Source organism: Lagopus muta, chromosome 4 (assembly GCF_023343835.1).
Source record: "Lagopus muta isolate bLagMut1 chromosome 4, bLagMut1 primary, whole genome shotgun sequence".
NCBI classification, from domain to species: domain Eukaryota; kingdom Metazoa; phylum Chordata; class Aves; order Galliformes; family Phasianidae; genus Lagopus; species Lagopus muta.
In genome coordinates, this window is record NC_064436.1 from 2,606,192 (window position 1) to 2,631,599 (window position 25,408).

Sequence of the window (25,408 nt, forward strand, 5' to 3'; positions counted from 1 at the left end):
GTTTTTTCTAATGACTGTAATGTACTTTTACAGTGCTAAGTGTCAGCTGGTTGAAATTGCTGCATCTCTAGAAACCTACAGTTTTCTGGAAGGATAATTGGTACTAAATACTTTATTCTGATGTTTGATACAAAGGGATCTCATCTCTAAGATGTAAATGTGCCTGCAAAAGACATTGTCTTGACTAAAGCTGTGCCTGGAAATGGTATTAGTCTCTCGTCACTATTGGCAAGGGAAATTATGAAGCTTTATTTGCTGTTTCTAAATACGATAGTATTTACTAAGTAGTGTTGGTAAATATTTTAATGATTGTTTATCTCAGTCAAATTATGATAAAATTTTAAAGCAAATAGATTCATTCTGGTAAAAACAAACGAACAACAACAACAACTCAGGCTCTGAAAATGAGTTTCTGATCCTATGTACTTGGCAGACAGTTTTGTGACATTCCTGTCTGCTGTGTTCAGCTGTTTGTGTAGCCTGTTTTTGGGCACAGCACGGAGACAACAGTTGGAATGGGGTGGTGGGATCTTCTTATTAAGCCCAACCTTACTACCTCAGAGGCTTTCATTCTACAGGCATATTGGCCAGAAGAGACAGGCCAAAGCGAGTGTACCTCCTTTATAATTGTAAAATCTGGCTTTGACAGATGAGGAGAAGGCTGAGGTAGTGAATCAGCTCTTTGCCTCGGTCTTCATTGGGAGCCAGGATTCTAATATTTCTCACATCCCTGAGCTCTGCATCCCTAAATGTCTAGGTGGGGACTGGAGGACTAAATCCCACCCCACTTTAAGGGCAGAGCAAGTCCAAGACTGAATGCATACAAGTCTGTGGGGCTGGGTGGCGTGCATTCCAGGGTTATGAAGGAGCTGGCTGAGGTGGTTGCTGATCCATCATATTTGAAAAGTCTTGGCTATCTGGTGAGATCCTAGGTGACTAGAAGAAGGGTCACGTCATTCCTATTTTATAAGAAAGGGAGCAAAGAGATCTACAGGCCAGTGAGTCTTACCTCTGTACCCGATAAGATCATGGAACAGATCCTCCTGGATGACATGCTTGATCACATGAGGAATGAGCGTGTGATCTGAGACAGCCAGCACGGTTTCACCAGGGGAAGGATATGCCTAACCAATCTGGTGGTCTTCTCTGATGGAGTGACGGCATTGGTGGACAAGGAGAAGGCGACCGATGTCATTTACCTGGACTTGAGCAAGGCCTTTGATGTGGTCCTCCACCACATCCTTATCTCCAAATTGGAGGGATGTAGATTTGGTGGGTGGACCACCTGATGGGTAAGGAACTGGTTGAAAGGCCGCAGACAGAGGGTGGTCATCAATGGTTCTGTGTCCAGGAAGGTAACGAGTGGTGTCCCCCAGGGGTCTGTCTTGGGACTGGTGCTCTTTAACTTCTTTATCAATGACATCGACATTTTATTTGCAATGGTAAATGAGATGCTCAAATCAAATGCAGAAAGATTGACTGATATTCTGATATTGACACAGAACCTGATAGAGAACCCAAAGGCCCAGAAACTGTGATCCTCAGATGATATCATAGTGCTAAGTGGGAAAATGTTTTCATTTGGGATTTATTCATGGCATGGGTTTTCTCTGTTAATTATTTTATTTCAAGGTATAGTGTTTTTGTGTGTCAGCTTGATCGCTGAGACTAGCTTCCTCAGAGCTATCCTGGCTGGAACTGCAGCAAGTGATTGCAAGGTACAGGGGGTTTCGGTTGGTTCCTTTACCAGGGGAGCCCTGAGCTAACAGAGTGGCTCAGCAGCTCTCGTGAAAGCGTGGTGCACTACCAGGGCTACGGATCTGCATCCACACCCCTTGCCTTAGAGAAAGCTTCTGGGAGGGTAGCCACATGTCACTGCCCACCAGCACAGTGAGAAGGCAGCATGTGTGCAATACCCCCAGCAGTGGTGGTAACTTGTGCAGCAAGCCACAGAAGTGCTGTCCCTCCTCGCCTGGGAGACCAGCTTACCTATTGGCAGTCTCTGAGACCACAAATTTACCATGGTCTCCACCAGGCAACAAGCTTACCCCACCAGCCTCTGCTGGTGTTTTGTGAGTGAGCCCAGGATAGGGGTAAGCCTTGTATTCATTCTTTTTTTGTTATCATAGCCTTTGTCAAACTCTCTTGTTTATTTCATAATTATAACATCTTAATATTCATTAATTATACATGACCTAAACAGAGGCCCTGCCTGAGAATGTGGCTGTTTGGATCTCCAGCTGCAGGGAGTGCCTGAGCCTGCTGCTGCAAGAGGAGGGCAGCAAGAACTCCACCTGTGTGAGGTGTGAGCAGGTAGAAGATCTGTTTAACATGGGTGTCATCTACCTGGACTTCTGCAGAGCCTTTGACATGGTCCCTCAGCACATCCTTCTCTCTAAATTGGAGAGATATGGATTTGAAGGATGGACTGTTGGATTGATGAGGATTTGGTTGACTAGTCACAGCCAAAGGTGTCAGGGTGCAGGCCGGTCACAAGCGGTGTCCCTCAGGGGTCGGTCTTAGGACCGATGCTCTTCAGCATCTTCATCAGTGACAGATGATGGCATTGAGTGCAGCCTCAGCAAGTTTGCAGATGGCACCAAGCTGAGTGGTGCAGTCGATGCATTGGAGGGAAGGGAAGCATCCAGAGGGACCTGGGCAGGATGGAGAAGTGGCCATGTGAACCTAATGAGGTTCAACGAGGCCAAGTGCAGGGTGCTGCATTGGGTCGGGGCAATCCCAGGTATTGATACAGACTGGGGGAAGATCTCCTTGAGAGCAGCCCTGCGCAGAAGGACTTGGGGTCGTGGTGGACGAGAAGCTGGCCATGAGGCAGCAGTGTGCGCCTGCAGCCCGGAAGGCCAGCTGTGTTGTGGGCTGCATGAAAAAGGGGCGGCCAGCAGGAGAGGGAGGTGATCGTCCCCCTCTGCTCGGCTCTTGTGAGGCCCCATCTGCAGCGCTGCGTCCAGGCCTGGGGCCCCCAGCACAGGAAGGACGTGGAGCTCTGGGAGCGGGGCCAGAGGAGGCACTGAGATGAGCAGAGGGCTGGAGCAGCTCTGTGTGAGGAAAGGTTGAGGGAACTGGGCTTGTTGAGCTTGGAGAAGAGAAGGCTCTGAGGCAGACCTCCCTTCAAGGTCTTCCATTACTTGAAGGATGCAGATGAACAGGAGGGGGAACAGCTGTTTACAAGGGTGGATAGTGGTAGGACAAGGGGGAATGGTTTTAAACTGACACGGGAGGATTAGGCTCAATATTAGGAAAAAGTTTTTCCACCCAGAGGGTGGTGAGGCACTGGCACAGGTTGCCCAAGGAGGCTGTGGATGCCCCATCCCTGCAGGCATTCAAGGCCAGGCTGGATGTGGCTCTGGGCAGCCTGGGCTGCTGGTTGGTGACCTGCACATAGCAGGGGGTTGGAACTAGGTGATGTTCGAGGTCCTTTTCACCCCAGGTAGTTCTGTGGTTCTATGGTTCTTTGTACGTTGTTTGTAGTACGACCTAGGTGCTCAAGTTTAGTAATAGAGCGTAGATGGTATAGAACTTCAGCTGAGCTCATGAGCCCTGCTCCTGTGAAATCTGAGCGCAGGAAGAAGATATCCAGAACTGTAATTTCAGTCATAGTGAGGCAAGTACTGTAGTATTTTGCACTTTGAAGGAAGAATCATTGTTTTACTAGCGCAGCTATGCTTCACCACATATTTGTAAGTTTTGTTAAACAAGGATTTTTTTTTTCCAGTGCTGAACTAATGTTTCCGAAATAGCAGCTGAGAAGTCAAATCCTTAACAATTTGAAATGCATCAAATTGTTAGGGATTAAAGGAACAAACTAATAAAGTGCAAGGAATTGGACTTTCCTTCCTATGCTTGCAGAGGGCTCTTATTTTACTTCATTGTCCTGATGCTCTCTGTGCTGTTTTAGTTTTTGAATAACCTCTTTATTGAAAGAATTGTATAATCAGAGCAATAAGCTGTTCGCTAAGGTGTCTAATTAGCAGGATTTTACTGTATTTCTGATTGGTATTACTAATGATATTTATTGAATGGTATTTGAAGACTTCAGAAATATGTAATGCTTCTGTTACTTCTACACTCCTTGGAAAAATAGGGCATGCAGATAGGAACGTGTGTCATGTGAGTACTAGATCATTTGTAAATCCACATAAAGCCTGGCAATTAATTTAACAGCTAATTGTCCTAGTGAATGTCATCAGTAAGTCATCACAGGAATTAGAGTTCATGTCTTGAACTGCAGCCTAGTAAGACAGGAAAGAAAAGAAAAGCACTTGTGATGTAGTGTGCCCTTTGCTGTGGGTAGATGCTTTAGTTTGGAACAGTGCAGGCTGGAAGTTGTTCCAAGTGGAAGAGGGTTGTGGGTTTGGCTGTGAGGGAGTGAAAGTTGTTAGGGTAGGGAATCAAGGCCTCGTGTGTCGGGCTTATTATCACATTAACCGTTAGCTTGTGGAAGATATTCTCTGCAGAGGTATCTTTATGCCAACAGTTCCAGCTAGAAGATTTATTTTAAAAGTGAGTTCAGCCATCTGGAGAGTGTGAGCCTTGGGATAGGCAGGGCAGAGTTGCAGCAAAGTTGCTTGTTGTCTGCTGACTGTGTGGGTCTGAAGGGCTGCAAGCTGCAGTGGTTTGCACTATGAGAGGGCTCCCAGTTTCATCAGTTCAGAGAGATGTAAGCAGTCTAGGAGTGAATTTCAGCCCTTTTCCTCATATTGGAGGTATTGCAGGTCACAAATGACTGGCTGGAATATAGCAGATTGTTCCTTTACAACTGTAGTATGAAGTATTTTGAGAGCAACAGGTCGCTTATTTCCTGCTGTATTTTCTCTGCCTTTGGAAATCCTCTTATCTTCTTTATTCCTTATAGCAGTTTTCTTAAGACTTATCTTCATTTTATTTTATTTTTTTTTTCCAAGACAGTTTCAGTATCTTCTTTCATTAGAGCTGACTTCTCTATAGCTTGCAGCGTGGCTCTGAAAAGCCAGTGGTTTCCTCTTAGATTTGATTACATGCACCTGCATCCAGAGGTGGTATTTGTTGAACACTTACAGTGACAAATTTTATGTTACTGCAAGATTTTAATTGTTCAGGAAGGTACAAACAAGTGACAAAGGCAGATTTATAAGATGGCTTTAAATCTGAAGGAAACAAATACATGAAAGTTAAATTTCACTAAGTAGAAATAGCACTTTTTTTATTTGAGGGAGTTTGGGGAGACTTTGATGCAGGGTAGGGAAGCTTCTGGAAGAATGTTCTGGTTTTTGCAGACGAGGTAAAATTACATTTGGTATTAAAAAGACTTGCCAGGTCACCAGATTCTGAGCTTAAGAAGAATTGTACTTGCAGCTGGTAGTATAGAATTACAGTATGTTATTATAGTATAGAATGGCTTGAGTTGTAAGGGACATTAAAGATCATCTGGTTCCAAACCTGCTGTGGTCACGGTTGCCACCCACTGGATCAGGCTGCCCAGGGCCCCATATAGCCTGACCTTGAAATAAGGATCTAGACAAGTACACTAGCATCCTACTGTGTCAGGCTGAGGAAAGCTGGGGTTCTTCAGTCTGGAGAAGAGAAGGCTCTGGGGGACTTAATACCAACTTGCAAGTACCTGAAGGGGCCTACAGGAAAGCTGGGGAGGGACTTTTTAGAATGGCAGGTGGCAACAGGACAAGGGGAAATGGCTTTAAATTGGATGAGGGAAGATTTAGACTAGATATTGGGAAGAAATTCTTTCCCGTGGGGGTGGTGAGATGCTGGAACAAGTTGCCCAGTGAGGGTGTGGATGCCCCCTCCCTGGATGCATTCAAGGCCAGGCTGTGAGCAACCTGGCCTATAGCAGGGGATCTTAAGGGTCCTTCTAACACAAACCATCTTATGATTCTGTGATCCAAAGAGATCTGTAAGGATTCACTGGATACGGGCATATTCTTCACGAAAAGACTTGCATTGCATTTTAATTTTATTACAGAGTTGTTACTTTATTCATAAAAGCATAATTGTTTTATCATGGTTCTTTCAGTGGTGTTTGCAGTGATTTCTTTTTCATCATGGTAATTGGCCTAGCAATGAAAAAGATTTTAAAATGCTTACAGTACACAGCCAAGCAATATGTAATTGAATGCAACTGTCATTGAAACAGACTGTTTTTCTGACCTGTTGTTTCTATCTGAGCATGATGTTTATTTACCACCTTCATTACCACCGCATTAGCATATAAAGAAGCTGTGCCATACCATCATGTACTTTCCTAACAGATGGCCCCTAACTTCTTGGAGGCTTTTTTGTACTTGCCAAAAATATCCCATATTGGCACGCAATTTCTTTTCTCAGCGTGAAGTATGATTGACTGGTCGAAATAAATTAATTTGCCTCTCTTCCGGTCTCTGAGCTGCTTTTGCGCTGCAGCAGTCCAGGTTTTGAATCTAACATTTCACAACGATCAAAGCCTCTGTTGCTGAAAATGGTGTGGAAAGTTCCAGTCAGTCACATGATATCTGAACAGTTAAATTCATAGCAAAAACAACTGAAGACCACATTTCTGCTGGAGAGGTGGCTGCACCATAGTGGTCCTCTACTGATATTGCAGTCATGGGATTTAAATTTTGCTTGCTTCTCTCTCTGAGGCTGTGACAATTTCTCCTGCTGTCTGTGTGCAAAACAGTAACCTCCTTTCCTTACTTTGTTTAGTAATTGCCAGGGTGTTGCTCAAAGTTGGAAATTCAGTGTAGCAGCATGAGGTATGGATGAGGAGCACATCACCAAGTTACTAAAGGATTATTTCACTCCTTATTTTTGCATGCATTCTCAATATTTGTTATTCATCTGCCCAAGTGAGTCTGGTTGTTGTTGTTTCATTTGTTTGTAAGCACTGTGTGTGTGTGTGTATGCACATGCAACCTACAAAGAGGTTGGATGCCCAGTTTGGGTTAGTATTGAATTGCTATAATTCCATGCACGCAGATTTTCATAAATGCTTAGAAAGTCCACCTTAATTAATTGGTGCTAGGGTTAAGAATAGCAAAAAGAGATGTAAAGATTTTTCTGTTCCTTTGTCTTCCAGAAATGCAGCTTATTTTCAGTTCTTATTACCACTGATGTTTTAATTGGCATTGATTTGCTTCCCAGTTTTGCTAAAAGATACCTCGGGACTTTAAAATACCAGACTTTATTTGTTGTTGTTATTCGGTGTTTTACTGAGTCCTAGCATGAAGCTTTGGCCTTATGTCTTACCTTCCTGAGAAGAAATTTCTCCCTCACATCCATAACGTGATAGTATAAACCAAATGGGTAAAACCGACCACAGAGACAATACAGAAAACCAATACAAAAGAATTCTGTAGTCTGTGAAAGTGCATACAATACCCTGTCTGCTATGCTACATTTTTCTCAGTAGCTTTGGAAGCATTCCATGCTTTTTTTTATTCTCATAATGATTTTCTGATGCGGTTTCAATCTTGTGTGAATTCTTTTGGCAGCTGTGATGCTTGCTTGTTTATTATTTTTGCTACTATTGCACAGTATATTGTTTTTGTATATTGTTCCTTTCTGCTGTCTGTCTGTTCTTAATGTTGCCTTTCGGAGGCTGAAATCAACAACTGGGCATTTGATTTCTGTGTCTTGTTCCTGGCTGCTTCTGACACACCTGTCAGCTTTACAGACCAGGAGGAATTTCTTTGTTTTGGGTCCCTTTGCAGGGACTGTGTCTGATGTTTCTTCACCCTGATGCTGTAGTTTCTTATGTAGAAGAGGATGATTGGACATGGTTAAATAATATGTGCTAAAGGCTTATTTCCCTATGTCAGTATTGAAGCCATTCCGTTAGCACTGTAGCAAAACAATTTATGACAACAAAATAACATGTAGAGCGATGGTAATGCCAACAGCATTTAAAATGCACGCTTTGGAGGGTGAATAGCTTCTTAGTAACTAAAAATTGTCACCGTTGGACAGAAACCCAGTATCAAAACTCTCATATTTACAAATAACAGCAATCCTTATGGCAGTTAAAAGAAGCTTAAGTCGTATCTTTTACTTTATTGTATCCTCATGCAGGTACTAAGAGACATTTGTTTTAATCATCATATAACTATAGAATGGCTTCAGTTGGAAGGGCCATAAAGATGTCCAGTTCAAAGCCACTCCTGTGGGCAGGTTTGCCAGCCCTAGGTCAGGCTGCCCAGGATCCCATTCAATCTGGCCTTGAAAATCTTTATAGACTTTAACAGACAAAAGAGGATAATGTAATGGAGAAAGTATTAAATAAAATAAACCAGGAGTACATTACAGTGAAAAGCAGAAACAGGTATGGTATCAATGGAAGGGTAAATAACTGAGCAGGTAGTTCCTGTGTTCCTTTAACACCACATCTATTTCTCACTGCAGACATAAGCTTAAATTTTTTTGCGTGTTTATGTGTGTGTTGAATGAATCAGGGCCTTAGTGTTTGGGAAAAAAAGATTAGGACCCATCTTCAGTATTCAGGAGAGCAATAACAAAATGGATCTTTGCCTCTTAGTTAAATGGGAAAGAATAATTCAAATAGAATATGTAGAGATCTTAGCAATTCCAAGAAGGTTTTGTTGTAACTGTTTCTCAGATACCTTTAGTTATTTACCCTGTTCCTTGCTGTCCCCCTTTGTTTACCAGTCTAAGCAAAGCTGTCTAGAAAAGTGATGAGAAAAGGAGTGTATTTTATTCTTGTCCCCTTGTTGCTCTGTAGGCCACTGACCACTTCTGGGAAGTACATAGACCTAAAGAGGAATGCTTTGTGTGGAAGAGCTTGAAAGAAAGAAATCCTGGCAGTTGTTTCTGATGTCTTTAATATGGCTTTCACGTTTCAATGACTTCAGAGTCCTTATCACCATGATTATTTTTTTTTACTCTAATAATCATGAACAGCATGTGATTACTTATCATAAAAACTAACATATTCCAACAGTAACAACATGGCTGTAGACTTGGTGGTCTAATGTATGAACCCTGCCAGAAAGATCTACACTTTCTGCTTTATAACCCCTGGATCACCATTGCGTACTTAAAAATACTCCCTCTTCTTTCCCCTCCTGTCCTCAGAGAATAAGAGTCCCAAAACAGTTGCAAGCATTTATCCTGTGACATTCTAAATAATAACTGTAGCAAGTTTTTATTATGTTGCACAGGTGCCCTTGTGCTGATCTTTAATAGCAATTTCACCTGTGCAAGCATAGAACTGAGGAATTTCGGTTCAACCATAACACTGATCACTGCTCATAAACTTTTGAAGTTTATCCTGTTTTTTATGGTAAATCTTAATATCTGCTAGAGTGCATAATGTGCTTACTTTTAAGATTTGCCTAAGTTTTGCTCTATCATTTGGGTTTTCCTGTTTGAATTAAATGATTTTATATCTTTGTTGCGGGTTTCTTAATAGTTTGAGAAACACACAGTGTTTATGCTTTTATATTGATAGTTGTAGGGATGGACTGGAGTTGTTTGTGCTTTTAAACTGGTGTAAGCAGATAGAGATGCTGTCACTTCATTTCCTCAGCCAAAGGATGTGCTTTCTGTTCATCCCTGGCTTGGTGTGGGGGAGACTGAGAGGATGGCACTCAGCTTTCTCAGATAATGTGTACAATTATGGACGGATGATTTTCTGAATGTAAGGATTGTGGGTTGTAAACTCCTGGGTCTTTTTGGAAGAGAGTGGGCTAGTTGCATGCGTCCTCCTGAATGGGTGCAGAGCTCCTTCATTTTTCAAGCACTGTCCAGTGGTATTAGAGGTAATTCAAACAGGAAAGCTGTTTAGAAAATTCACAGCCCTTTTCAGAAGGTTTTTTTTCAACTTGATCAGTGTTATATCTCGAATGGACTTGAGATAATATGTCCCTCCAATGGTAACGCCTCCTAGTTATTACTGTAGAAACTACAGCAGGTACAAAGAGCACAATAATAATTAATTTATTAATTATTAATCATTTAATAACTTAAGAAACCAGATGAGCTTTAACAAAAGTAAGGGTAGAGTCATGCACCTGGGAAGGAATAACTGCAAGTGTCAGTACAGCTTGGGGGGTGATTTGCTGGAGAGGAGTTTTGCAGAGCAGGACTCGGGTTCTGGTGGACAACAGGTTGGCTTTGAGACAGCAATGTGCCCTGGTTGGACAATGGGATCCTGGGGTGCATTAAAAGGAATGTAGCCAGCAGGGCAAGGGAAGTGATCCTTCTCCTCTGCTCTGGTCAGGCCTCACCTAGAGTGCTGCATTCAGTTCTGGGCTCCCCAGTATAAAAAGAAGGCAAAGATCTCCTGGAAAGAGTCCAGTGGAGGGTCACAAAGATGGTAAAGGGCTTGGAGCACCTCTTTTATGAGGTAAGGCTGAGTGAACTGGATCTGTTCAGCCTTGAGAAAAGACGACTCAGAGGTGAACTTATTAAAGCTTATAAATATCTTGAGTGTACACAGCTAACCTGTTTTCAGCAGTCTGTGGGGACAGGACAAGGGGAAATGGCCCTAAACTTGAGCATAGGAAGTTCTGTACCAATATGTGAAGGAACGTCTTCACAGTGAGGCTGACAGAGCGCTGGAACAGCCTGCCCAGGAAGGTTGTGGATTCTCCTTCTCCATAGATATTCAAGACCAGCTTGGATGCCTACCTGTGCAGCCTGCTGTAGGGGGCTGCTTTGCAGCGGGGTCAAACTCAATGATCTCTGGAGGTTCCTACCTACCCCTATGATTCTGTGATACCGTTTGACCAAGCGAATTCTCAGCCACAAAGCATTACTTTTCAACATACCACAGTTAGCTATGCATTTTTGCCAGCCATGAAACTAGAGTCTGCAGGCTGTGCTTGTAAGCCTGCACCAGAGGAGGTGACCCACTGTTGCTACTGCTGAATCATATCAGACAGCAGCTCACTGTGCTGACGTCCACTGTTCGGTTTCCATCAATATTCAGCAAGCATCAGTGTGACCATGTGCAGTCTTTTCTGCACAGAGGAATTCAGGGGCACGCTTTGGCTTCATACACACTTCCATGTCAGCCACCATTCTGTCAGACCGCCTCTCTGCTGCCATCTGTCACATGGCAACAAGATGTAATGGAATATTGGAGGGAAGGTTCAGCCTCTACTGACATGCCACTGACATCTGTCTCTGACATTGCTAGCCAACATAATAAAATAGGAAGCATCACTTTCAGAGCAGCGCTTGTAAATATTGTGTTTATTATAGATAAAGTCTTGTACTCTTGTCCTGGTAGGCTGCGCAGCATCCTTTTATACAGGGGCATTAGTCATTGTTGTTTTTTAGTCATTTCTATCCTCTCACCTGAGGTGAAATTCTGACCTTTTTAAAGTTAACAGGGGATGTGTTGAAGTTGTTGGACTCAGAATTTCACCCAGGCTGTTTAGATACTTTTAACTGAAGCATAGAAATAGTTACGGTTTGAGATCTGTGCTTGCCAGGTTCACGAGGTGTCTGGACAATGCTGTCACTCATAATATAAATTTTGGGTCGTCCACATAGAGACAGGAGTTGGACTTATGGATCTCTTCCCCTCACGTTATTCTGTGATTCTATGGTAGACAGGAAAAGCCATGCAAAGTAAATAGAAATTAATAATAACATGAATAAAGGGGCTTTTTTTTGTTTTTATTTTAGTAAGGATGTGATAACTTTAAAAGAGAAAATAACAAATGTGAGAAGCTTCAAAAATAAGTCAATTTATTTCTGCCCTCACATGTGAATTGTATTCAAGGATTGGTGCTCTTTAGTGCTCTAAACAGCCAGGAGAAGTTAGACTCAGCTATGTAGTGATTTACAGCTATCAGCAGGTCAGGTGTAGCAGGGTTTGCAGTGAGGCTGGCTAGGTGCTTTGTCTGAAAGGATTTGCCTGTTGTTCAAGGTGACAGTGTGCAAACCGAAGAATGCGTAGGTGATAGCTCAGAATTAATCAGGGAGGAATTTTTCCTCAATCTATCTTGTTTTTAAAACCTAGGCACTAATATAACTTGCAATAGCAAAGAACAGGATGACCCAGAAGAGCTAGTGCTTCTCTCCAGGCTGCATTTATCAGCAGTGTTCATCAGCTGGCTTGAATTGTCTCAAGTGATGAAAATTGAATAATCAGCAGGTGATTTACATCTGAGGTTATTCTTTCTGCAGCATGACTGCAAGTGTCATCCAGGAAGACCAGCTTTTGCTGAATCTGAAAGCACAGAGAATTAAAATAATGCCTGAAACTCGAGTTTTAAACAAATCAACTTATTTTCTGCAGCTAAGAGATTTGCTTCTAGTTCTGGCTTTGAACGTTTTTCTTTCTTTCTTTTTTAATTTGGGGCAATATAAAGAATTACACAAAAAGCTCAAGGAGTCTTGATCTCAGAACCAATTTATTTTTGACGTGACAAAAAAGTTATCTGCTGCCTTTGATATGTGTGATCATAATGACTCATGTTATAAATTCCAGCTGCCATCGATGTTTATATAGGTGTGTTTAATTTCTAAATAGCTTGGACTGCAAGCCACACCTTTGATGTTAGTTGTTGTTTTTACTGAAAGCTTTATATTACTGATTAATAATGCTAGCACATAATTACCTCCATAACATAGCATTACTGTTCTTTCCCATTGTGAAATTAGACAACTTCATTATTTCTAAGATATATACACACAATAGGATTCTCAGTGCATTTCTGGAAAAAAAAGAATTCCCACCTAACTGTTTTTCTGTCTCTCTCCTAGTCTGCTCCCAGTTTTCAAGAGGAGTCTTTGCTATTTTTGGATTCTATGATAAGAAGTCTGTAAACACCATAACATCGTTTTGTGGGACTCTTCACGTCTCCTTCATAACTCCGAGCTTCCCAACAGATGGAACACATCCATTTGTCATTCAGATGAGACCTGACCTCAAGGGAGCTCTCCTTAGTTTGATCGAGTACTACCAGTGGACCAAGTTTGCATATTTATATGACAGCGACAGAGGTGAGATCCAGTTTTTATCTGTATGCCATTTGCTAGTAGTCTCTTGCTGAAAAGCTGAATTTGCCTTAGAAACCAAGGAGAGGAATACAGCAAAAACATTTAAATTTACAAATGGTTTCTTAGGACGTGAAAATAGTTTAAATGAGAATGAAATTATAGTGGGCATTAGCAGAATTTCAAGCATGTTCTGATAAGTTATGAGATTATTTGCTGTGAAACTTCCTGTGAGTTCTTGTCTTTTTAAATAATCATCCTAAGGATTAAAAAAATAAAAGGGCTAAGATACTTTTTCATGTAATGATGCTCATTATCCACACTCAGCTTTTGAGCCATTTAAAATTAGAGTCAAACACAAACGTCAGTAAGCTCATTCTTTCACCTAATGGCTGTTTTCCATGCTGCATCTATAGCTGGTTGCTGGAGTTTACCCTTATGAACTGTGAGCTCCAGAGGTAGCTGTCCTGTTATTGGAGGCCTGAAGATGCCACCCACTCTGAGTTGTGCTTCAGCTATATTTCAGTAGAGTTAAGGAATGTCTGCTAGCACAGATTTACTCCACACAACGTATGAAATCAGTAGCTGAGCAGAAGACAAACAAGAGCCTTGGATGCAGTCCATTCTCCCTTGGAAGCCACCATTGACAGTACTTGAGTTCTTCCCTGCTGTTTATTATTTTTTTTTATTGATGAACCCAAATCCACTGCTTATGGGCAACTTTTTCAGGGGTACAGCCTCCACAAGTGCAGTGCCCTTTTATGGGTGTAATAATTGTGGCCTAACAATTTATGAACTGTGAAAAATTACTTGCGAATGATGATGTATCAATTTTTGGAGAAATAGCATCATACAGCATGTTTTGTTTTGACTGCCCTTTGTGGAATTCCCTTGTCATCATTCTGTTTTCAAGTCCTCCTAGTCCAGTAGTCCATGACCAACTTCCTTATATTCCCAGTTTCATATCTTCCCTTTAAGAAGGCCGTCTTGTGTCTTATCTGCATGGCCATTGATCAGAGTTAAATGCACATGAAATCGTAAGGTGGACTCCTGTAAGATTGTAAGTTGGTTAATGTAATATTAAATACACCAGTTTATTGAGTAATGAAGTAATGTTAAATTCTCTGCCTTCTGATGCTTTTTTAAATGTTAAAAGTTGCTCAGATGCTGAAGGGAATACCTCAAAATAGTTCATTCTCACTGTTTTGAGCCCTGAAGTAAGAAAAACTAAAGCTGACATGTAGCCTTCAGCAGTAATGTCATGTGGGTTGATGAACCCCAAGCTTATTTCTGTTGCAGATCCTTTTCAAATGATCATATTAGAATCTGAAACATTCACTGCCATTTTAGAAAGGACAGATGTGAAATGCTCTGTCAATCAGCTAGCAGCGTGTGGTACATGACCTGCATGTGGTTTATATGTAGGAAATAATGAAAAACACCTGGTGGCTGCTCTGGCCAATGGCTGGGAATAATAGCATGAAACTTTTGTTTGTAGTCACCTTTTGATGATGCCTCTCTCTTGTATTTGTTTTAGTTGAGGCAAGGCTCCCCAGTGATAGTGAGCTCCAAGGCATGAAATTCCTGCCTTTCTGCTGAGTGAAATCAGTGCTCCCACTGCCTGCTCTAAGCCTATTGTGCAGAGTCAAGCAGCATGGAGGCAGCACTTCTGATGACATCAGACCTTCAGCAGACAGGGTTCACACTTCCTCCAAACGCTTTTGTTTAAGTGTTAATGTGATGTATACTTAAGGGATTACATATAATTTTAGATGCTTCCTCCTTCAGGAATGATGTGAAAAAGACTTACTGCTTGTGGAAGCTAATAGAAATTAGTTTAATGACTTATTCCAAAAGCAAAATTTACTGCAACTTTTACAGCTCCTCTGTGTCTGGAGGCTGACTGAATGAAGCGCAGAACAATTTCACATCTCATTCTTGTCTGTAAGAAGTTAAGCCATTCACTGTGTGCATGTCCAAGCTATTTCTGGTTTAATGTGGCACTTGATGTCTTATAAAGTGGCTTACACTGTATCCTCCTTGCTTTCTCTGTGATGCCAGTACTAAGCAGTGCAGTTTGGAGAAAGCAATGACATGAACATAAGATTGTCTTTGTAACAGAGCTGCTAATTTAGTCAGCCTCTTTTCATTCCTCCCTTTCAGGACTCACAGAATTAACAGTCTGTCTCATCTTAACTGTAAGTGGTCCAGGTACATGAAGTTCCCAAATGGAAATACTCATGCAGTCACAACCACCAACTGGAGTTGTTAGTATTTTGTCCTCTGCAGATTTTTACTTCCTTTACTCTGTAGAGATCATTCCTCAAAAGCATTGCTGTAAATGATTTTTTTTTTTCCACTTTCTGTTGTGTTGTTGCTCTCAGAGTAAACTAAACTGTTTGAGGATGACAGATCTGTCACCACTAAAAAGCAACAAATCTGCTCACTGCAGAGGGTACTCCAAAAAAAAAAAAAAAAAAAAAAAAAGAAAAAGAGTCCCTAGGAAAAGTGGAAGATCAGAAGAAAAAAATATAGGAACTCCTTATAATGGATTGTAGTACCATTAGTAGCCCTCATTAAATGAATCTGTGCCTGATACTCTGTTTGGTGCAAAGGGTTCTTAGAAGGACATGTTTGGAAACCTAGAATCTACTAAATCAGATCTGAAACAGTGATTCAGATTATATTTAATGTCTTGTTAATTTTGGGGATCTTTTTATTATAACTATTTCTTTAATTTCAGGTATGTGGAAGAAGCAAAGCTGTTAAACACTATTCTGTTAAACACAGAATGCCACTAAACGAATAGTATGCACTGCAAAATTATCAGATCCTTTGGGGTCTTCACTATTGTATTACTAATAAAGATGATTTAACATTGAAAAATGTGCAAACAAAGCAAAGCAAACAGCGCACTTCATAATGAAGAATCATAAAATTTAGATGATTTGAAGCAAAAGAACTTGACACATGTTTAAACCAAGCCCATAGGAATTAGCACACTACACGAGTCTGTTCACACATGCTAGAACTTCGGGTTTTTAGGAACCTGCAAAAGCATTTGTTTCTGAAAGTTAGTTTAATTTTCCTTGCTCTTTTTTCCTCTACTTGTTATGCATTGAAATTTTCATTGCTAGCTTCATCCAAAGTATATTTTTTCAAGATGAACTATTCTTGTACCTCTCAGAATAAGACTTCCCTTTTATAATATTTGGTCTTGATGTTAGGAAGTGTTATTCAGCAACTGAGTGAGCTGCACATGACTACTTCTAATATCACAGAGATGTGTAATAAAGAAGTTGCCTCTGGAAAATGCCTTGACATTTCCTCTTGAAATTGGAACAAAAAGCTTCTACAATAATTCAGTCTTAATTTCGTTTTAAGAAGTAAAACCAGTAATCTAAAAGCAAAATTGAATGTGGGTTTTGTATTCCCAGGAACAGAAAACGAAAAATCTGCAATAGCAGAAATTGTTTTATTGTCTTGAGTGATCTCCCAAAAGAATTAAAAAGGAACGCAAGTAAAGAATTGCCATTAAGAACATTTTTTTGAAGTGTAGAATTACTTTGAATAGTTGATAATATTTTAAGATACTCTTCACGTCTTTTAGGTCACTTATGTTCATTATCTTTTTCTGGGAAATGAAAACATGTCTTTAACATGTCATAAATAGTTTGTGTGCCCTTGGACTGTAGCTGTCTATTATTCTAAAATACTCATTGCGTGACATATAAACTTCCTATCAGTCTTTTCTAAAGTCAGTATAGAAAGCCAGAACTATCTGACATATCATTGAAATTGTGTTTTTGGAAGCCTGCCATTTTCTTCCTTTGCTGATGACCAGTCTTATATGTATTGCTGTTCCTTATTACTGCTTTCGCTCAAGAAGCTGAATTGCTAAAACTGACTAATGTGTTTACAAACTTTGAGGCAAACTGATTCTTAGTACTTTCTTTCTACAGTTATGTTCATAATCACTGTCATTTCTCATGAGGGTTATCCTTGAAGCTTCCTTTTACATGCCTTTTCATTTCTTTGCACACAAATGTACGTCTCTATTCTCTGTTATTTAATCTTTGAAAAGGAAAAATGAGTCAAGTGAAATCTTCACTGATTTTACAGTGTTTTGTAGGCAATTGAAACTGTGCAGACATCATAGCTTCCAGAAATATGCCAAAATGCTAAAATAGCAGCAAAAACCTACAGACCGCTGCTAGGTGTTAATGCTGGGCCTACGGATCTATGTGGAAAAAAAAATACATGCAATCAAATTTTCTTTCATTATCAGGGATTGATTGTGGTCTGCAGAAATAATAGCTCAGTTATCCGGGTTGTGATTATAGGCAACAGAAATAATAACTTCTCATCACTCTGAAACATGAGAATTTTGCCACAGGCCTCAGATCAGGATTTAAATAGGTTGCTGCTTAAGTATTGAGAGCAGGAACAGTTAAATAGAATTTAGTAATAAAGAGCTGATCCTCTTTCTGTAATTGGATCATTTTTCTCCTGGAAGACCTCATTCTGAGTGCATAGGATTCCAGCAGTGAATCAGTGAATTGGCAAAATCACCTTCTGAAAAAAAGTTGAAGCAAAACCAAAATATTGTCCTTATAAGGCTCTGTTCTGATCCCTTCCAGTTGTTTAAATAGAATTTTCACTCAAGAAAGTTGGACGCATATCTGCATTTCTGATTTCTAGCTACATGTGACAGTTGAAACAATTGTGTAATCTTAAATAAGTAATCTCATAAATCATCTTCCAGAAGCTTGTTAGTCCTGAAGCTTTGTCAGTTATACCTTCTGCTTTCTCCTGTGCATCACTAGGGTTATCAACATTGCAAGCTGTGCTGGATTCTGCAGCTGAGAAGAAGTGGCAAGTGACTGCTATCAACGTAGGAAACATTAACAATGACAGAAAAGATGAAACATACCGTTCACTATTCCAAGATCTAGAGGTGAAAAAGGAAAGGAGAGTGATTTTGGACTGTGAGCGCGATAAAGTCAACGACATTGTTGATCAGGTTTGCTATTCCCTATTTCTCAGTTATGGCCATTATTTATATTCTGTAAAAAGCATAATGAGTTCGTTTCTGTCAATCCTGTTTTTGTGGTCATTATACATCTTCTGGAAGTGACAGATTTCTGTTGAGAGCCACATACACACTGGACAGAAAGAGATCATGCAAATCCTGTTATTGCTCCCTCTGTTCAAAGGCAGGATAATTCTCTCTGGATCATCTGGTATGGCTTTCTATCCTGATTATTTTTTAAAGATCTCGTTAGGGCTACTTTGCAATCTGTCTAGGTATTTTACTACATTATATATACTTTCTACGCTATTGTAAATGGTGCTTTACAGGTAGATATATAAGTCTATGGGTTATTTTGCTGTGTACCTAGAAAGTGATTTCTAATCTTTTTTTTTTTTTTTTCTTCCAAAAAAACTTATACATCTTGGAGGACTGCATCAGCAGCTTATCTTTTTCATTCAGTTTTCCTCATAGTTCCTTGTTTTAGTTTTCTCTCTTCTTTTGTCACTGTCTTACGATGTGATAACCAAGTTAGGACACTGTCTTCCATAGCGAGGGCTTCTTGAACTTTCAGCAAAGCAGAAAGATGCCATCTCGACACCCACCTGTATATTGTTTATCAAAATTATTTACTTACTTACTTGAATTTTCTTTGTATAGCAGCATCACAGTGCTCTGATTCAAATTCCTGTATTGCCTCCAAATCCACCTCTTCAGTCCTAGTGTCTAGGTGGGTCCAGATGGATCTTTTCAGCGTTGTTTTTTTTTTATCTTGTTTACTGCTTTCATGCATACACAGCGCAATGGAAGACTAAGAACAATTCTGTACTGATTTAAACTTGACCATGTGAGACAGTGCATCATCCTTAGGAATATATTAGCTAGGTTTAGTTGCATTTGGTTGGGTTTAGTCTGAAGCTTTTTTGGAGGGTTTGTTATTTTAGTCTTCACTGTGAAAATGATCATAGCTTGGAGAGGCTCAGGCACTGAGCATTGTGTTTGAGCATGCAAACTGAATGCATTCTATTTGTGTGTTTTTATTTTGAACTTGTATCCAGAAACTATTTCTGTAATTTTCAGGATAAATTTTAATTTGATCCTGTCCTTCAGGGCACTCGCAACCTCTCTCTGTCACCATCTGCAGTGTTTTATATTTTTTGATTCATCATACTGATTGGAAAAAAACCCAATAAATTTAATGTCATTAATATGTGTACTGAACAGAGCAATGCTTGAGAGAAACACTGCTTACCACTTATCAGACAGTTGTTTGCTTACCTTACACTGACTTTTGTCTATGTTTCCTTAGGAGCTTATAATGATGTCACACAATGAGAGCCTTATTAGGCTGGATGTGTTGCACCCGCTGTTTCCTCAGCCTTCCTAACAGATAATATCACATTAGAGAAAGGAAAGAAATTGCTTTGACATATTTTGATTTTGACAAGAGTACACTGGCTGTTTATCATCTTAATATCCTTTAAAATCTATACAATCAGATATATAATTTTAATCTATTTTGTGATACAAAGACTAATTTTTTTCAGTTTCACCTTGTACTGCTTTTTAATGACAGGAACCATCACTTTAGTTACCGTGCATTCTTACTAGCTTTGTTTGTAATATACCTGTTGTTTTCTTTTGGCTTCTTATTCTGAGTGCATCTCTAGGATATTTTTCACACCCTTGTTGCACATTGACAGGTCGTACCTTAGTTGAGATTTAGATTTTCTCACTTTATCCCTGCAGACCTGTGTCACTTCTGAAGGCATATGGATGGATAAACTCTTGTTTCTGCTCATCTGATTTTCTAAGTCACTGAAGAGTGTTAAAAGTTGTGGCTCAGCCACAGGGATCGTTGTAATTCCAATCATTTATTCACATCAAAATAGTTTTCTGCTTTGCTGTTAGTCTCTGCTAAGTGTCAGCTGTCTCATGGGTTTAGCCTTGAGATTCTCTTTGAAAGATACCCTGCCAGCTTTTGGTGTTTGATCTGTTTTCTGGAGTCCATTATCCCTACTTTTTTGCTCCTGTGACTCCCTTACCTTACCTTAAGGTAAACCCCGCTTTGATGTTCTCAAGTAGTCCGAAATAAATGCTAAAATGACTATTTTTCTGTTAATTTTCTCTCCCACCTAAAATGAATAATCATCCTAAGAAAGGATTTCTGGGAGTACCTGTAAGTTTTTTTGGCCTGTGAGTTTCTTTGACTGTGTCATTCTGATTTTCTTTTCTAACTGCCAATTAGGTACATTGGGTTCTACTTTACTAGCAGATTTATTTGTTGAAAAACCCTTCTAATTCTAGGCAAAAAACCCCAAACCAACAACCCAAAACAACCAAAACCCATGCCTCAGCAAAAGCCTTTTCTTGAGCGTGCCTTCAGCCTTTTGTATCAGAATCCCTTTTCTTTTTCCTTATTACTTTTACTGAGAAGTGCACAGTGGGCTTTCTGTTGACCAGTTTTTTTCCTGGATTTTGGAGTATCATATGCTTTCTTGATACATTGAGCTGCAAATTCTTTGCTTTCTTTCTTGCTTTCCATTCTTGAACAAACCTTCTTCAGTATTTTTGTTTATCTCACTGTCTTCAGAAGCTGTGTCCCAGTAATGCTTTATGGTCCTTGGATCACTATACAGACATACAGTGTTTTGCAAAGCTCTTCCTTCATTCTTTTTTTTGTTTTTTTTCCTCCTATGCAACAGCTTCTTTGCCAGATTACAACCATTTATGTAAGAGTTGAAGCTGAAAAATACTTTGAGTTCACTCCTGTTGTTCTCATTGTTCAAAAGATGGAAGAAATCTCTGGAGACCTCTTTTCTCCCATTTCCTTTCTCTGGAGAAGTGTTTTGCTTCCAAGTGCAAACTTCCCTGTGAAGATGTAGTCTTAATTAGGATTATATGGGAGAAAAATCCATGATACATGCTTGCCAGTGGAGATAGCTAAGAAACCACCAGCTGGCTTTGAGAGAGATTATAAGGAAGCTTTAGGACAACAAACAACAATTTGAGCTTCTAAAATTTCCTCATAATGTGGATTCTTTCAATTATGTTGTAATGCTTTTCGTTTTAAGTTTTTGGTTCAAGGAATGTTACAAAACTGCTGCAAATGGAGCAGAACCTAAGCAAGAAGGCCTAAGTCACAGTGCTTCTTCTGGTTCAATCTACTCTGTGGTACCCATTCCTACCTGTAGGGGTTGAACCTTCAATATGAAGCATTCAAGTCCTCTTACAGATTTTGGAGCTTGATCTTCAGTATGACAAATTTCTAACAGCAGGGAGTATTTTCATGAGGTAACATAAAAGTAAAGCACTCAACAAACTCACTATTGCATATGATAAAGTTCATAACTAACTTTTACATCGTATTATGTTTAGTGATTAAGTCTTAGTCTGCCTATCAGCTGAACGTTCTTTGTCATGGGTACTTTTTTTTCTTACAGGTTATCACAATTGGTAAACATGTTAAAGGATACCATTATATTATTGCAAATCTGGTAAGCAGTTTTAGTATTTAAATTACCTGCACTACACATTTTGCTGTTCATGGAGGCGCATAAACTAGTACTGTGTTTTCAATGAATGCTTAGAAGATAAAGAAAAGCTAAATATATTTATTCTTGCTAAATATATGTGCATGTTCAGATAGTGTTTGTTTTATTGGCTGAGTCTTTTCAGAGCTTAAATGCTTCCTGTTAAATTCCTGTCAATGGGATTGAAGAATGCTCAGCAACTCCAGTAGAGGTTTGTCTGTTTTTCTGCATACTGTTGGAAAGTCAGTGTAGGTAGGAAAATCAGAAAAACAGCTTTCCAGACCATAGTCTGATGCATTCATCCAGATAACTCTTGTTTCTTCTCTCACTGCTTTAGTTTTTAAAAATCAGAGCTCTCAGCTTTGATTCTGCTGGACTACTGAATCTCACCTTCACACATCCTCATTACTCAGGTTGGCGTGGCAATCAGTTTGATAGAATATCTCCTTGAACAATCAGGCAGTACAGCTAATACTGTTCCTAAGGGGGAAGAGAAGGTTCAGGAAACTCTCAGAATTGTCAAGGTTGTTTTTTGAAATTCTTAAAGATGAATGGCCATTTTACTGACATCAAAGTCAACAGTACTTAAGGACTTCAGCTAGAGAATCTGATACGTTTTTTCTGCAATGGATAAAGCAAAGTCTGTGGGCTTGAATGTCCACTGCTCTGCTCCACAAAAGAGCTTTGAGGGTTGTATGGTGAGAATGCTTTTATGTAATTTATTTATTCTCTTTATTCCTGGAGCTTGATACGGTTTGACTAACAAAAATTTCAGCAAAGCCCCTAAATTGCTCTGATTTACATTCTGTTTTTCATAGTAATTTTAGAGGGAGTTGACAACACAGAATGACTGTAGCGTGCCTAATTACACTTCATATATAGCCCATATTTCCTCCTAGCCTTTAATCAAAAGTCCTCTTCCCTTCAGACAAGAGTATTCTGAAAAGTTATCTATGTTGCTATATAAGAAGGAAGGCTTTGAGAGTTCAAGGTCTCTTTAAAGGTATAACAGTGTGGATCCATATTTGTATTTGTTAACTGATTTTTTAGAACAAAGAAGTTAAGGTATTGCATGTTCACAAGAAAAGCAAAAAGTCATACAGCATTTGAAAATTCCCTGTGTTTGTGCTGCGTATGTTGTATAAATATTTTTAGTCTCAAAGGCAATAAGCGTTTTGGAAAGTTGCCTGGTGTATTTCATTACGTTGACTGCTTGCTATTTTAGCCATCACTTGGCTTGCTACAGTAAGATTTTCAAGCCTATAAGATTTTAAGCACATTGAATCATTATATTTTATAGCTATCTATTACCATATTCGCTTACTGTGTGTTTGTAAAGGTAAATTTCATATATGTGCCATATATATATGATGATGATTTCAAAAAGTGTTCTATCAGAAAGAAAACTTATGTAGTCCTTGATTATATTGTCTTTATACTGATGGACAGGATTAGACATCCCTCATTTAATTTGCATAAATGAACTTTTAGTGTAACCCACTTTCATTTTATATATTTTAAAAAAAAACAACCAGCCAGGCTAAAATTTGCTCTCCTATCTGTTACTGACTTTCTAATCTAAGTAGTCCCATTGAAATTAACAGTTGTTTTTGTTCTAAGGAAGTTATGATGGCAAAGGTAGCACTTCTTCTATGGAAGTATAAGACTACTGAGCTACAAGAGGCATTGTTGGCTGGCAGCCCAGGATTTTGACTTGGATCCTGTTTGAAGAAAACATTTGGCATACACATTTGCAATAGACGTCATATGGTGATGCTTTTATATGTATAAGGCAACTGAGAGATCTGCCAGAACTACTGGAATAACAGACATGATGTTTTCTGTGCCCAGGGATTTACTGATGGGGATTTATCCAAAATTCAGTTTGGAGGAGCTAATGTCTCAGGATTTCAGATAGTTGACTACGACGATCCTTTGGTGTCAAAATTTATACAACGTTGGTCAACGTTAGAGGAAAAAGAATATCCTGGTGCACACACTAGTACGATAAAGGTACGTCTTGCATTTGTTTTAACTGTGACAGGATGTACAGGAAGCAATGGGATTGGATGAGAAAGACAAGAGAGAAAAGCTGACAAAATCAGCTGTGCCAATCCTAATGTTTTCTCTGGGGTACTTTTAGCATTCTCTATAATTGTGCTGGTTCAGCAGAGATACTGCACTGTCAAAGAATGTTAAAGACAGCATCAGTTTTTCTTGTATAACTGTAAATCTTTGCCTGACAACTTGGTAGGAATATTTTGATGTGATATATGAAGTAGCTGCTGACTTCTTTTTGATTTGTCTCTTTCTCCTGGTTTTAAAATGTTCTAGAGGGGCACATATGTAGTCATACACATGTTCTCAGGGAGCACAGATCTAACACTTCCTGTCCTACCAAAGAAATGATAAACCAGTTGCTCTGGGACAGGTGACTAAATCCTACAAAAACTTACAAAATTAAACAGTGTGCCTGAGGTACAGAACTGTGGTCTATTTCAGGTCTGAGTGACTCAAGATGTGACGTTGTGCAAAAAGGTAAACTTCCTTGCCTCAGCTGTCCCTCTGCATAAAACTGGGATAATCTTCTTGTCTTATCTAGCAGTTACAGAGATCAATTATTGCTTTGGAAATTTAATGCAATCATAAATTTTATTAAAAATGATTTAAGTGTATTTAAGTGATTCTCAAGTGTATCACCACAAAAGAAAGAAATGGCAAATGTTCTAAGCGTAAGTTTTTATAGGTTGAGTATGAAGTATTTTCTTGACTGGTAATAAGGTGAATAAGAACCTTCTGCAAGAAATGGAACATGCTGCAAATTCCTGAAACAGAAATCCCTTAAAGTGCCCAACCTTAATGTTTATTATATATATGTAGATAGATAGATAGCTTATGGGTTCTTTTTTTTTTTTTTTTTTAATACTGTATTTTGAAAACATATTTTGAAGCTATGATTTTTCTGTGGTTATTTTTGTATTTAATCTTTTGTTCTTTGAGAGAACAAGTAAATTTTTCATGTACTGTTTGACAGAAGAAGCTAGGGCCCGTGTCATGCCTTTAGATGAAAATGGCCTCAAGAAATGGCCTCAAGTCGCACCAGGGTAAGTTTAGGTGGGATATCAGGACAAACTTCTTTACAGAAAGGGTTGTTAAGCACTGGAATAGGCTCCCCAGGGAGGTGATTGAGTCCCCATCCCTGGATGTGTTTAAGAACCGTTTGGATGTGGTGCTCAGGGACATGATTTAGCAGAGGGCTGTGAGAGGTAGGGTAGGATGGTCAGGTTGTGGTTGGACTTGATGATCTTTAAGGTCTTTTCCAACCTGAGCAATTCTGTGATTCTAGATGCATTCTTTTTATATTTGTGTAATATGTGTTTCTGTCATTCAGGCAAAAGACAAGGGATGAACTGACTGTGGATGATTAGTAAAATTCTTTTTGTGTGTCTCTGGTTTTCAAGGGATGAAATCTACCTACCTTTGCTAATGTTGCAGAATCTTAGTCTGGAAGTAATCACAGTGAAAGGCATAAGTCAAAAAAATAGTTGCAGTGATTTGTTACAACATAAATTTGTCATTTTATCACAGTTACTATCTTTACATCTTCCTTTTTCGTTCCTTTTGATTATATTAGAAATTGAAGGCCATAAAAGAGAGTATTTGGAATATCGTCTAGTTTTGGAGTTTGCTTTTTTATGGATAGGAAAAATAAATGAAAAGATTATTTTCATAAACTCCATGTTTCAGAGCACATTTTGAATTAAATTAAAATGCCCGATCTGATTTTTATCTTTGTTTGCATAGTATCTCCACAAGGAATATATAGGATTGCACTGCTATTTGGATAGAAGTTACATTAAATTATCTGATCATTTATAAGTGA

At 39.3% G+C, this 25,408-nt stretch overlaps 1 protein-coding gene across 4 annotated transcripts in view; it reads left to right on the forward strand.

Annotated features, from left to right (window-relative positions):
* Positions 1–25,408, forward strand: part of GRIA2 (glutamate ionotropic receptor AMPA type subunit 2) — an 82,561-nt gene that overhangs the window by 24,779 nt on the left and 32,374 nt on the right. For all 4 annotated transcript variants that reach the window (XM_048941093.1, XM_048941091.1, XM_048941089.1 and 1 more), the window contains exons 3-6: positions 12,727–12,966; positions 17,787–17,983; positions 21,436–21,489; positions 23,377–23,538. In XM_048941093.1, coding sequence (XP_048797050.1) covers positions 12,727–12,966; positions 17,787–17,983; positions 21,436–21,489; positions 23,377–23,538 — 653 coding nt within the window. The remainder of the gene's footprint in view (positions 1–12,726; positions 12,967–17,786; positions 17,984–21,435; positions 21,490–23,376; positions 23,539–25,408) is intronic.